This window comes from Melozone crissalis, unplaced genomic scaffold, assembly GCF_028551555.1.
Source record: "Melozone crissalis strain CALT ecotype California unplaced genomic scaffold, PUWL_Pcris_2 ptg000014l_1, whole genome shotgun sequence".
NCBI classification, from domain to species: Eukaryota; Metazoa; Chordata; class Aves; order Passeriformes; family Passerellidae; genus Melozone; species Melozone crissalis.
Genome location: NW_026535792.1, coordinates 2,721,726 through 2,732,780, shown reverse-complemented (window position 1 = coordinate 2,732,780; position 11,055 = coordinate 2,721,726). Strand labels below are relative to the sequence as shown.

At 47.3% G+C, this 11,055-nt stretch overlaps 1 protein-coding gene across 1 annotated transcript; it reads right to left on the bottom strand.

Moving 5' to 3' along the window:
- Nucleotides 1-30: 30 nt before the first annotated feature.
- On the bottom strand, nt 31-10,741 carry SPG21 (SPG21 abhydrolase domain containing, maspardin). The gene is made up of 9 exons (XM_054272671.1): nt 10,730-10,741; nt 7,695-7,788; nt 4,180-4,341; nt 3,339-3,419; nt 2,590-2,735; nt 2,037-2,145; nt 1,482-1,589; nt 979-1,119; nt 31-686 (listed from the first exon to the last, which is right to left on the bottom strand). Exons 2-9 carry the CDS (start codon nt 7,755-7,757, stop codon nt 564-566), a joined length of 933 nt encoding a protein of 310 aa, XP_054128646.1. The 5' UTR covers nt 7,758-7,788; nt 10,730-10,741; the 3' UTR covers nt 31-563.
- Between the last annotated feature and the right edge of the window lie 314 nt (nt 10,742-11,055).

Sequence of the window (11,055 nt, the reverse complement as noted above, 5' to 3'; positions counted from 1 at the left end):
TTTCTTGGAGTCAAAACAAGAGACACTTGCTGAAAGTGAAGTTTTATTGAAAACCATCTTTATGCAGCAAGAAAGTTAAAAATTCAAATGCTTTATTTCAAAGAGAAACAAACTAACTTACAACACAATGTACGAAGCACATAAGTGATGGCAATATTGACACTTAAACATCTTTTAAATCAAATATTCAACAAAAATATAGGTCAGCTTATAAGTACACAATCTGCATGTGGTAATATATACAGCCAAGTGAAAAATATAAAAAGAAATACCGTTCTGCTTAAGAACATGATACAGTGAAGACTTTGGTAGAAAAAATGTCTTTTATTTTTAAAAGTGTAGTCTTCTAAGATGCTTCCTTGAATCCAAAGACTAAAAATGAAACAGATCTATCCCATTACACTGCTGGAGGTTGCTGTCCACGGGTAGTTCACCGACTGTTGATCCTGTTGGAATCACACAGTGATAATCGGCCGACACAAGGGAAAGGCAGAGTGGGAACAGCTGATTGTACACAGGAAGACCACCAAGCCAATGCCTCTGTTCCACTGGCACTCCCAAGCCTACTGCTCCTCGTGCTCGTTGCTGGTGTGAAGGCTGATCTTCTGGACTTCCAGTTCCTCTGCACTGACCATGGAGGGATCAATGGCTGCGTACCGGGTGCCGTGGAACTGCAGCAAATGGATCTGTTGGGCACAGGAAATAACACAGAGACAGGTGTAGGAGCAGTGTTTTGGTGAAATAGAAACATTCCTTCTGAGTAACTTTTGTGAGGTAAAACCATGGCTCTGGAGTACAGGAGTTCAGAGACAGAAAACCCCCAAAGCTGGCCCAGCATGGACACAGCTGCTCCCAGCCCTGCCCTTTGGTACCACAGCACAGAGCACACAGGGAAGTTAAGTAACAAAAGAAGCTCAACAGGAGTTTCCTTCTGCTGTTGTGGCTAAACACGTTCATAGACTGAATTCAGGAACTCACTTGAATGTACAAGTTGACCTCAGCACTCCTGCAGAGGTAGGGGAAGTTGCCTCCTGTTTTGAGGTGAGCTCTTCTGGCATTAGGGTAAAGCTTATACATTTCCTCTTTTGCTTCTGTTGAAAGCGCGCTTTGGTCGAACACCTGTGCAACAAGTCCCAGCAGTGAGTTCTGAACCTCAGATTGTGTTGTTACATCAGATTGGCTGCATGCTGCTCCTAGAGGAGACCCTCAGCTTCTTTGTGGAATGGTGTTAATGAAACAGAACAAGCAAACCTGGGCACTGACAGCTAGCAAGCCAATACTGTAATACTGAAACATATGGCACAGAATATCTAATTCATAACGCAGCACAGAAAAGTCACAGCTTTGCCCAGTCAGCAGAAGGCTTCCCTAAATAGGAAGTTACATGCTGCAAATGCTTGCTAAGTTGCTGACTGAATAGTGTGGCTGCACCTGCCAAAGGGAGGAAATAGTGTTTAACAAAAAAATTGAGATTCACTTACATCCATAATGGTTACAGGGATGTCTCGGATTTTGTGAGGTTCTACGTAGGAGTTCTGGCAGTTGAGGGTGAGTCTTGAGGCCAGCTCGCTCTGGCCCAGGCTCTCCAGCTTACAGGAGAGAGAAACACTGATTAACAACATATTTCACTGCAGGAAGTCAATGCAATATTAATAATACAGCCAAAGAGGAGAGAGTTTTAAAGGGATGAAGGTTGTAATAATTCCAATTTAGTATTACTCTGCAGGAGACAAATGCCTAAATCACATTCCATGAGTTGTTCCTGTCTCCAGAGTGTGGCCTACAGATCTATCCCAGCATTTTCTCCTTTTCCACCTCAGTTCCTTAACTCCTCTTCATTGACACAAACAAACAGAACTAAAGTAGAGGGGGTCAGTGAATCAGTTGAACTGCTGGGGCTGTGACAGTCAACACTGCTGAAGATCCACTTCCCACTCCTCCCTCCTGGGTCAGTGAATGAAGAAAGCAGCAGAAATATCTCCAACCTCCCTCTCAGTAACTGCAGAGTGACACCACAGCCACCAGAGCACACCTACCCTGTCCACCATGAAATCAATCCCATCAGCCATCTCAGGATCTAGAGGACCAGATGCAAAATTCCCAAGGACAATTTTTTTCAGCATAAAAGCAGGCATCAGCCAAAAGCTAAAACAGAAATAAGATGGAACGATATCTTCAAGCACGAAGGACTCAACATCAAGATGCTGTATTGTAAATGCTTTCTTTCCTTGCAGAGGCTTTGTGTTTTAACTTCAAATTAAATCCTTGAAGAAACTTCTAGTTACATGGCAAAAAACATGACGAACAACATTATTCTTGCTCTAAATGGTTTTGTTAGACAAAAGGCAGAGTTCTTAAATCTGGCCACACATCCGCAGAGGATCACAGAACAATTTGTCTAATTCCACACTCTCAATTGTTAACATTTCCACTCTCCTTGTGGTGTGCTTTTAAAAGTCACAAGTATTCCATCCCACACCTCCCTCCCCAGGCTGGAATCAGGTTAGACACATATCCAACTAATCAATGTGACATTTCACTGCAAAAAAATTAATGCCATGAGTCTGTTTGCTTGTCTGTCTGCTTTACCTGTTTGCTGTCCATGTCTGATTGAAAATAGAAGTGTCACTAAAGGCATTACACAAGATCAGAGATTGGACTCTGGGAGATTTGTGTGTGTATTCAGCAAACTTCTGAGCCAGAAAACCTCCCAGAGAAGCTCCAAAAAGGTGAACCTAATGCAAGGAAAAAAAACCAAAACCAAACAGATGATGAAATGTGACCTCTGAGCAGAGTGTTTCATTACAAAAATAGGTCATTCAAGTTTACCTTGTCCTCATAACCCATTTTTTGAAAGAATCACTGTTCCATTCATTTCCTGGTTTTATGTGCAATATAAATGTGATAAATACTAACAAAAGGAAATGTTTCCCAAAGACTCACAGTGCTAATTTCTTTGTGTTCATCAAGCTTAAGAAAAAACCCGAATATTTCACTTTATTTCCATAGCTATTCCAGCCCAACAGACTTGACTGTGGTGTTCTGTACTATGTGAGTTAGGAAGGGTAACTTCCACAGCATCTCACAAAAAATGAAGTTAACCCATACAATTTAATAGGCCTGGAATAGCAGTTGAATTTAGGCCAAGTATTACAATTTCCAAGGGCATTCACCTTCAAAAATAAACTGGTTTCAAATGTGAAATTGCAACACAGCCTCTTTATTTATAGGCTGTATTTTTGTATCCTATTTTTTGCACTGGCTCTTAAATGAGACTGTTTCAAACATCAGGTTTTTATTACAACAATTTGTCCACTGCCTTGTCTCGGAGCACTCACTTTATCCAGCTGAAGGTGGTCTAAGAGTTTCCTGAATCCATCACAGAACTCAAGGTGATCCCAGTACACTGGATACTGCAACTAAAATAGCACAAAGTTAGAAAAAACTGAGATCAATCTGCTTCCAAGTTGTACCAGCTCTCACATGAAAGGTTTCAAGACAGTGCTGTGCCTCTCCCATGTTAAGGAGTTCCTCTTCAAGGTCCCCAGAGCCCGAGGGTGCCAACACCTCCCCCTCAGTTACACAAAAACACACAAAGTGCCACTGAGCAGCATTGCCTCACTCTGGGATCAGGGGCAGGGGAGGCTGGAGTGGCTCTTCAGTGATTTTGCAGCATGTAACAGATACTAAAGTCATTAACTGCTGCAAAAGACAGTGGTACTCCTAAAGCCAGGCTGTTTAATATATTGTACAAATCAACATTCAGCTCAGGAGCTGAGAAGCCCCAGAAGAGCAGGCTGGTAGGATTTAAGGAGTGAATCTGCAGCTATTATACAGTCTAAGAACCATGTTATCCACATTCCCAAAGGAAAATATGGAAACCTTGAACTAACTCATGTGCTTGCCTCAGGGCTAACAAAGATGCAGCTGGAGGCAAAAAGTACTGGTGTCCAGGACACACAAGGAGAAAAGTAGGCTGAGAGGTCAACAAGGTTTTGGCAAATGCTGCTGTGGACATATAGCAGATTCCAGCCTGGATCCATATACTCTGTAGTGCAACTTAGCACAAAGTTTTTCGGTGGATTCCCTAAGTCAAAACGAAGAAGTTCATTATCCAACCCCTAATCAGAGCAACAAGCACAAGTACACCATCTTTGACACAGGACTGAGAATACTCACAGCAATAACTCTGTAGCCCCATCCAGTCAGTGCCAGAATTTGCTGGAAAAACACATCTGCAGTCCCACTCACAGGAGGGAGAAATATGAGAGGGCAGCGAATGCTCCTTGGCCCTGCATCGTACAGTGACCAGACTTTGCTGTCATCATCATCCACTATAATCTGGGGAGAGAGGCACAGAGGGGAGGAGAAACACAAGACAGGTGAGGTTCTTCTTCTGCCAGCTTCCAGGATGGCTTCTAGACATTTCCAACTTCTAGTAAATGTTATAACACTCAAGACTTTCTTTTACTCCTCTTCACAATAGCTTTCAGGCTGTTTTCTAACTGGAATGACAATGTGGATACAGCTGGAACAGAACTGTGGCCACACACCATCAGACAGAATATTTTGTGCATGGTGACATAAGCTGGATAATGAACTGCACCTCAGGAAAGGAGCCACATGCTCAGGAGAGCCCCAGGAGGTCAGTTCAGGGTACCAAGAGCAGCAGCTGGAGGCTGCAAGAGCCAGCACTGCCCCAGGGACAGCTTTTTAAACAACCATTGATATCTGCACCCACAGACAGGAGATGTTACAGGTCTGGAACCACACAGGCCTTTGGAATTAAGCAGCTAGCCCCACAAATTATTGATCTGAAATGCTTAGAGCTGCCTGCCAGAAACAGAGACACACATAGCTCCCAGGGCAGCACTGCAGGGCTGACCTGGAGGGGAAAATGCTTCTATCAATCACCTGGCAGCATCTCAGGAGCTTCTGGACTGCCCAGGACACACGGCTGGCTGAGGGAGAGTACTCACACTCATTAAGGTGCCATCCTTAATGGGCAGCTCCTCATACAGTACCACAAGTCCCAGCAAAATTAGTGCCTTCAGGAATGTTAAGAATTCTTTTCTAGCAGCACCAAAGCCTGACTTGTTTTGACAAGGCCTGTTCTACCAGAAACTGCTTGCTATACTCCAGATGTTCTTTCAACTCCACAACCCAGAAGAAGCTGCATCTTGTACCAGATCAAGAAGCACAAACCTCTGGAGAAAGCCTGAGTTAAGCAGCCAGAATGCATCTCCTCTATATCAAGATTTTATAGCTTTTTGAACAGTAATATACAAGCACAATTTGCTTTTCAAACCCAGCAGTTAAGCCTCTCAGCAATCAGAGGAGAACAGTGTATCACAAATCAGATTTGCTTGACTAACAAATCTGCTCCTAATAAAGCCAGTATTTCAGGCTCTGGGAGCATGTGAGGGATCACATGGTAACGCTGTTTTCTAAAGTCTTTATAAAAACAGACAGATTGCATACCAGAGCCTCCAGACCACTGAAACCATTTAAACATAAACCTTGCACAAAAGCCCTCCCAATCCCCACCACAACAACTCCTTGCACACAGCCCCTGGGCTCCAGCCTTGCTGCTCTCAGCTGTAATTCCATCAGCAATGCTGGATCCATTCTGGGTGCCTGCTACCAGGTTTACCTTTAGGAGTGTTTCCAAAGGCACACCACAGTCTTTGGAAAAACAACACCAAAGTTAGCTCATGGCAAGAGAGCCGAGGCAGACAGGCAATGTTTCTTTCCTTGAGCCCAGACAGTGAATCAATGGTTTAAGCACTTGCTCTGGTTGATTTCCAGCCACATGCTGGACAGTTTAACCCCAGCTCCTGAGCTGTGTAGGCAGCAGTGTGGTTAACTCCTGACTTGGGAGGTCAGAACCTTTTTCTTGTTCTGGTTGATCAATCAAGATCAGCTACAGCTCACACAGAAGGTAAAACCTGCACTGCCTCAAAACAAAGAGTAGAACTTTTCAGCAGGGCCAGGGAGTCCCTTGATGAAAACTTTCAGGAAGGACTCAGATAAGAGTAAGTGGTGTATGCAAACAGAGGCACACAGGCAAAGCAGATTAGGTTAAAAAAATGTTATTTTCTCTGCTGTACTTCCTATATCTGACCAGGGCAGGAAAGAAGATGGAGCTGTGCATTTCCTGTGCCTGTCAGGAGAAACATCTCAGCACATTCTCAAACAAACTGCTCTGGCTCTGCTTCCTTAGGTTGATCTGAGAGCAGTTACCAAGGCTGGTCATTCCCTCCTCTGTACTGCACAAGCTTTGCACTTCTGAGGGGATAGTGCAGGCAAATGCATTAGACTGCTTCAGAGACTAATTACATTTTCAAATTGAGCTTTTTTTAAAATTCTTTCTCCATTAACCAGGACTAGTCAGTTTATTTCTTCATCCCCCACATTCAGCCCTGTGGCATCATTTGCCTTCTGAGGAGACAGCAGCACTCAGGAGGGTAAGGCATTCCCGGGGCTGAAGGTCAGCAGGTCACCATCAGCTTCAGCTTACACACATCCCCAGTTATGAAACCCTGAGCACTGGCAGCAGCTGAAGGCAGTGGCTGCTGGCCCTGAGCTGCAGCAGAACCATGTTTCCTTGGAATTAAACCTGCAGCTCCTTCCATTCACCACCTTGCATCCCACCAAGCAGAGCCCCAGAGCACCCTCACATCTTTGTGCTGGCCCTGGCTGTGGTGCCCCAGTGAGGCTCTGTCTGAGGGCAACCACAGAGCACGTGGGGTCAGCAGCAATGCACCTTTCTCATCTGCAGGACACAAACTGGCAAAAATGAGTGAGAATCCTGCAGCCCTTCCCTAGAGGTGCTTCTGCAGCCCACACAGTCATGGAGGCAAAGGAAGCACACCAAAGTCAGCTCAGCCCATAATCAAACCATTACACACCTGAGCCTGCAGAGCCACAGCAGTGCCTGTGCCACAGCAGCAGGGTGCCAAGGCAGGGCTGTCCCTCTGCCTGGCACAGTCTGGGCTGCTGCAGGTCACTCTGTGACCACAGCACAGCAAGCCTGACCTGCAGAAGGCACACAGTGCTTGAGTGGGTCAGCAGTTACACACTGCACTGCATGCCCTCTGCCACCAGCACGTAGAGAGCAGAACTTGGAGCCCTGCACACCTCAAACACTCTCCTGGGGCTCAGGGAAAGGCAGTGGGGAAATCCAAGCAAGAGGAGAAAGTGGCTGGGCAGTGTGACTAAGCAGAAGAAACTGTCTGGGTTTTTCCCCGTGGTTAAGAACATTGCCTGACTGCTGGGGAGGTGCCCTGGACATGGCTCTGGCCTGAGGACAATGGGCAGGAACAGTGGGGGTGGCTCTGGCAGCTCAGTCCAGTGCCCCAGGCAGCTCTGAGAGGCCACACAGGTGATGCCCAGCACACAGCACTGCCTTGGAGCACCCTCCCCAGCAGGGCTGGCACTGGGATGGCACTGGGATGGCACTGGCATGGCCACGGCTCACAGCTGAGAGTCTGCTCCCCAGCAGAGGCAGAAGTGACCTCCAAGAAGCATGTGAAGATGAAGGGTGTGCTTTCATGCACTCACATGACATGTGGGACAACAGCTCAGGAGATAAAGCAGCTCAGTAGCACAGCCACAACTGCTCTGCATTAGCCACACTGAGTGTCTTCCCCTCAAACACAAGAGGAGATATTTCACCCACTAGATGTACATACCTTTTTAAGAGGAACTGTGCTTCTGAACCAGTTATAGTCAGGAGAGACTTTAATCTCTCCCATGATGTTTAGAAAAAACTCAGTTTGGGTCAGCCTGCAAAAGAGAGAGAATGAGAAATCAATAGCACAGTTTCAGCATGGGCAGCTCAAAAGCTGTGCTGTGTAAATAAAGCAGTGCAGGCTGATTTGCTCTTACCAGTTGATGGCACTACCTCTGACTCACAACAAGTTCACTTTTGCTCAGTTTTCATCAAAGCATGCAATTATTCTCCCAAGAGGCAGTCACCTGACTGCCTTACTGCACCACCTAATTATGAAATGATGATGCTTCTGTAGCAGCATTCCCGTGTGACAGCTGCAGAGAAAGTCAATTGTGTTGCAGGCTCTAAGTGCCTTCGAAACCTAAAGCATCTTCTGGGTTTCTTTTAAATTGATAAGGCACTCCAAGTTTATAGCTAATAAATATTCATACAATTCACTCAGGAATTCACATCACAGACATTATTTTATGAACCTATTCAGTATTCAGGTCACGTTTTTCCATCTGAGTATAACTGACCCAAACGAGTCCCAAAGCACATCAGGAACATCACCTGATCCGAGGCTTAATTTACAGAAAATCCTTGAAATTTTAATTCTATCCACACAGAAGCAGGCTCTTGTCAGGAGTTACCAATGAAGAAATCCTTGAAGCACACCAATTAATACAGCGCAAATTGATTCTGAGCTGGATCCACACAGGAATGCCACTAACTCACTCCCCAGCCAGAATGTCCAAGCATACATAATGAGTATCTTATAATACTCCATTAATTAGTAATAAACACTGAGGTAGCTCCAAGATTTAACTGTTTGGGTTGTTTTTTTTTTAAGCAGCAAGAGACCATTAGCTTCCATTTATACAACAAATGGCATCAAACACTTCTGAAGTTTGCAGACTCAATAGCTTCACCCTGAAAGCCAGCTGCCTTGGGAGATTATTTTCATGCATTCACACACAGCACTGAGCATAGAAAAACAAAGAAACTTTTGCTCTTGTTACTTAACAGTTGCCAAGTCTAAATCAATAGGTTTTGTTTCTTAATTCTTCATAAAATAAGACTTTGTTGTGTTCTGTGAGTCACTGCAATTCATTTGTCCCTGCAGGAGAGCTGCTGGTGGACAGCTTAACCAGTTTATGGGGTTACAGCTGGATTAACAGGGAACTACAATTTCCTCATCTTTCAGTCTTCATTTGCCATCTTCCAAGGGCAGAAAACATTAATTTTAAAAGGGAAAGTACTTTCTAAATTGCAAACACACACCTTCCACAGAGCACATGCTACACCTCCCATGTTCAAAGGTTTGAGGTGGGATGTTCAGCTGTGGCTGCTGTTTAAATTTTGTGTGGTTTCCCTCTGGTGCTTGCACCAACTGTTCTGCTTTCTATCAGAGTCTGGCAGCAGGTAAAATTACAGCTAGGGTAAAAAGTATCTATTCAAGAACCTGCAAAGCAGAGCAGGGGAAAGGATGCTCTCCTGGGCTGGGGTCTGCAGCCACTGGAGAGAGGAAACCACAGCTCACACTAATTCCTTCCCATAACCACACATCAGTGGCTTCCTAAAAGCTCTTCAGCAAACAACAGAGTGTCAAAACTGTGGCAGACGAATGACAGGAAATGCCTTAAAACACACATTATCTTGGACTGTTACACTGGCAGGGCTGAGAAGCAGAAGTCACAGTGAGGGCCCTGCAGGGACACAGAGGCACCAGAGAGGAGACTCCTCCTGCTGCTCTGAGGGCTCTGCTTGCCACAGAGGGCTGGCAACCTCCTCCTGCTGTGATCACCCCTCTGCTCCTGCCACCCCAGTCCCTCAGCACCCTAAAGCTAATTGCTGGGAGCACAGAGCTGTGCCAGGGTAAGGATAAGGCACCGTGCAGGAGGACTTTGTGCTGGCCCTGCACCTTGGCTGCTACCACAGCGACTTCAGAGTCCACCTGAAACCCAAATCTTGAACTTGCCAGTTCACCTGTTATCACCCATGGAAGGGAGCTATTGGTCACCAACACCTGGGCTGATTGCCACCAGCTTTCTTCTGAAGGAGCATCTGTGATTGCCACTCCTAAGGGCTGCCTTTCTTTCCAGGCAACAGGAAACTTGCATTAGACACTGCCCTCTTACTGAAATTGGTTTTTTTTTTTTCTCCTTTGCACAGAAATGCAGCACTAAGTTTGTACACATGAATACTCACATTAACAACAACTGCATGTGCTTTCCAGGCACAGAGAAGCTGAACCATGAACTCAAAACAGGGATTCAGCTACTGAAGGTAACTCAGATCACAAAGAGCCTGATGCTGGTCATGGTCAGCCTCTAAACACCCAGGTTTCATTTTTCGTAAAACCAAACAACATGAGGAACTTCAACATTTTAAAAACAATTCCTCAGGAAGAATCTTGGATGTGCTCAGAGCACTTGGTAATAGTCTCCCTGTGAGTTATTCCGCTACACTAATGACATCCTCCATTCATTATTGATTTTAAAAGACAATGAGAAAGAAGATTTATGGGTAACCGGGATGTGGCAGCAGCACCTTCCCCTGTCCCTCACACCGCTCCCACCAACCCTGCCCCAGCTGCCCCCAGCCCCTTCCCCTCCCCACCCACCCTTGGCTCCCAGCTCTGCAGGGGGAAGGGACAAACCCCACACGCTCAGCTCGGGCAGCACCGGCCGAGGCAGCCCCTTCCCCCGAGAGACCCAGGGGGCTCCGGGCTCGCTGCGGGCCGCGGCCCGGCCCTCTCCCTTCCCTCCCTCAGGGGCAGAACGAGCCCGCTCCCGAGCCCAGAACATCCCCGCCCCGCACGGTGCCCCGTGCCCACCGGGCTGGCGCTGTCCCGCGGGGAGCGGAGCCGTCCCGAGGGGCAGAGTCCGCCCCGCTCGCCTCAGCGCCCACCCGGCCCCTCAGAGCCCCCTCCCCGGTGCGCGGCGCTGAGATCAGAGCAGGCCCGTCTCCACAGCGAGACTCCCGCCGTTCCCATCGCTGCTGGGCGCTCACCGGCTGGCAGGGCCCGGGAACGAGGAGCAGGAGCAGGAGCAGGACTGGGAGCACCGGGGCCGCCGCCGCTCTGCCCCTCCCGCCCCGCGCGCCCAACCGGGGGCACCCGCCGGCCGCCACTTCCGGGTGCTGCGCCGTGCCGCCCACGTGACCCGGGGCGGGGCGCGGGCGGGGCGGAAACAGCGCCGCCGCCATCGCTACCGAGGCGGAAGTGAGTGAGACGGGCGCCATTGCTACTGAGGCGGAAGTCACGTGCCCGCTGTGATAATTAATGTGATAATTTGCGTGGAAGGGACTTTTTAAGATGCGTTTTGTTCCACCCCGCC

What these genes read in the sequence shown, in the direction of transcription:
- SPG21 (XM_054272671.1), bottom strand. Translation starts at nt 7,757, where the DNA reads ATGGGAGAGATTAAAGTCTCTCCTGACTATAACTGGTTCAGAAGCACA. An exon ending in CAGACATGGACAGCAAACAG is followed by an intron (nt 2,146 to 2,589) that starts GTAAAGCAGACA and finishes TTTCTGTTTTAG; the next exon opens with CTTTTGGCTGATGCCTGCTT. An exon ending in TTGATTTCATGGTGGACAGG is followed by an intron (nt 1,590 to 2,036) that starts GTAGGTGTGCTC and finishes CTCTCCTGTAAG; the next exon opens with CTGGAGAGCCTGGGCCAGAG.